Consider the following 2,265-nt stretch of genomic DNA (forward strand, 5'->3'; position numbering starts at 1 on the left):
TTTCCTTTCCATAGTATATCATCTAGAACACTAATTTTCAGCAGACTTTCAGGACTCTGAGTGAACGCAGGGTTTCCCTTAAGTCTGTGGACTTTTCCTTAATCCTTCTGTCCACCAAGTGTGATGGGGGCTCCTCAGCTGCCCCTTCATGAGAGCTTATCCCTGCCGGTTGTCACCGTGTCCCCTAGCCTGTCTCACCTACCATAGGTTGTCTGTTGAGCTGCTGGGTCTTCACTCCCCAAAGCAGGGTCATGGCACTCACTTCAGGGTCTCTGCGAGGAGCTCACCAGCAGAGGACTGTCTTAGCACTAGTTCTAGCACAGCTGGCTCATCTGCTCCGAGTACTAGCTGGAATCCTAAGCCTATTACTGACTTTAAAAATAGCTTTGGAACTTTCCCTCTCGCTAGTGATTGATGGAATGGAAGACGCAAGATTGTGAACCAAGGAACTAAGCAGCTGCTTAAAATTCTGAATAATCATTACATTTTACATGTGGTTTTGTTTTAGAATGTTCATTATACAATAAACATGTTCCTTTAGTCTTATAATTCTAGGCTTTATTTATAGCGTTTCTTGTTATTACAGGGTGGCATTCTGATCGAAGGATCTGGTTTATAGCTCTCTCCTTATGGGACAGTATGGTTCACTTTGTTTTGGACTCGAGTTTCATGGTGTTTATAGCCGAAGGCCCTGAAGTTCACCATGGAATGTAATGGGACATTACCAGTTGCCAAATGGCAGTAGTTAAGTAATGGAAACTTGTCTTGTCTGATGATCCCTATCTGGGGTGGCCATCACTAGTACTCACAAAGAGCCTGAAGAATCACAGTTTCACTGATTAGCTAGCTAATATTTATTGAAAAAACTTTAAACATTTATTATTTTTCTATTTGAACTCTGTAAAAAAGTGTGTGCACTGGTTCTAAGCAGTGAATTCACCTTAAAAGCACAGGAGGAAGCACTGCTTCAACCCCTAAGTCCTAGACTCCGCCATACTGCATGTGTGAGCACGAGACTGGTCTAAGGGACTCCACTGACCAAGACTCAGCCTGGTTGATGACCTTTTTAAATTACTTCTTTAAGCAGTCAAAACCAAGAATGATTTTAGTTCCTGAAATGAAAGTCTTTTAAATTTTAATAGCAATGGTGGAATGTGAGGTCATACGTGAACGAGGCCATTCTTTGAGCATCCTCAGTATGTGTCTTATGAACAGCCTTCAGTGGTCGTTGTTCAAGCTCCCAGAATGGGCTGTGCTGCAGCGCGCCCACGTTTTCAGCTCAGGACCCCCATCAGTGCTGGACACTACCTGCATGATGCCGCGGGGCTGGGTGCAAGCACAGACTGGTAGTCAAGTTATAAGAAGTGTTTCTTATGAATCAAAAATACTTTTTGGTTTTATTTACTAAATACTTCTACATGTTTGAAGAGACTATTACATAAAATGCAGATGGTATGGGGTAGGGATAACTTAGGACTTCAACAGCATAAGAAGATAGAGAACCAAAAAGATTTTACATGTCAAGTAAGTTCTTCTGTATAATTTGTGTTATATTTAAAAATAGATCTATTTAAATGTACATATGTCTTATACTCCTTAAGGAAAAATAACAATTTTTAAAGTCCTTTTATGTGAAATTCAGTATAATTAAGTACGTAGCCTCATACCCTAAATCTGTAAATTTTGTTTTTTTCAGTTCAACGTGAAAGCCTTTGTTCTGTTCAAAAGCATCTGTGCCCTTAAATCACATATGCTCAGTAACTTCTTTGCTGGTTACCCCATGACTAGAGTGTAACACCGAAGGATGACAAAATTCGTATAGTGATAATCAGCTGACCAGTGTGGTTACTTCCATAGGTTAGGAAAGCCGGGTGTCTGTGCAGGCCTTTGCATGCGTCCTTGTTCGTGAAGTCACAGCACTACTGTCCTGCTGTTTCAGGGGAGAAGGCCAGCCCAGCCTGAGGAGAGAGGTACACTCTACACTGTCCTCTCCTGTACAGCCTTAAAGGAGAAGAGCTGAGGCGGCAGAACGCACTGGCCTGACGCGGCGCCTGAGGCTCTGTGGTAGGGCCATCCCCAGGCAGGCTGGGGAAGAAAGGCCAGTAGGCTTTTAATTTTTTTGAAACTTCAAACTGATGGAAAGTTAGGCAGAAATAGTTAACAGTGTCATCCCATCCAAACAGAAATATGTCAAAATGTAGTATTTACTTCTGGGCTATACAATGATTGGTGAATTATTTTTGCTTTGCTACTTAAAACTTCTGT

General features: G+C 41.9%; 2 protein-coding genes across 2 annotated transcripts in view; one reads left to right on the forward strand and one right to left on the reverse strand.

The window, feature by feature from the left end:
* CTNNAL1 (catenin alpha like 1) overlaps positions 1–1,962 on the forward strand; it is a 60,847-nt gene extending 58,885 nt beyond the window's left edge. Inside the window, exons 19-20 of the mRNA XM_007951945.2 lie at positions 1,431–1,459; positions 1,940–1,962. Of these exons, the coding sequence (XP_007950136.2) occupies positions 1,431–1,459; positions 1,940–1,962 (52 nt within the window). The remainder of the gene's footprint in view (positions 1–1,430; positions 1,460–1,939) is intronic.
* Positions 1,963–1,977: 15 nt separating this feature from the next.
* Positions 1,978–2,265, reverse strand: part of ABITRAM (actin binding transcription modulator) — a 4,408-nt gene continuing 4,120 nt past the window's right edge. The window contains exon 4 of the mRNA XM_042782440.1: positions 1,978–2,001. Within this exon, the coding sequence (XP_042638374.1) occupies positions 1,978–2,001 (24 nt within the window). The remainder of the gene's footprint in view (positions 2,002–2,265) is intronic.

Source organism: Orycteropus afer, unplaced genomic scaffold, assembly GCF_000298275.1.
Source record: "Orycteropus afer afer isolate SDZICR_OR568_19922 unplaced genomic scaffold, OryAfe1.0 scaffold00320, whole genome shotgun sequence".
Classification (NCBI taxonomy): domain Eukaryota; kingdom Metazoa; phylum Chordata; class Mammalia; order Tubulidentata; family Orycteropodidae; genus Orycteropus; species Orycteropus afer.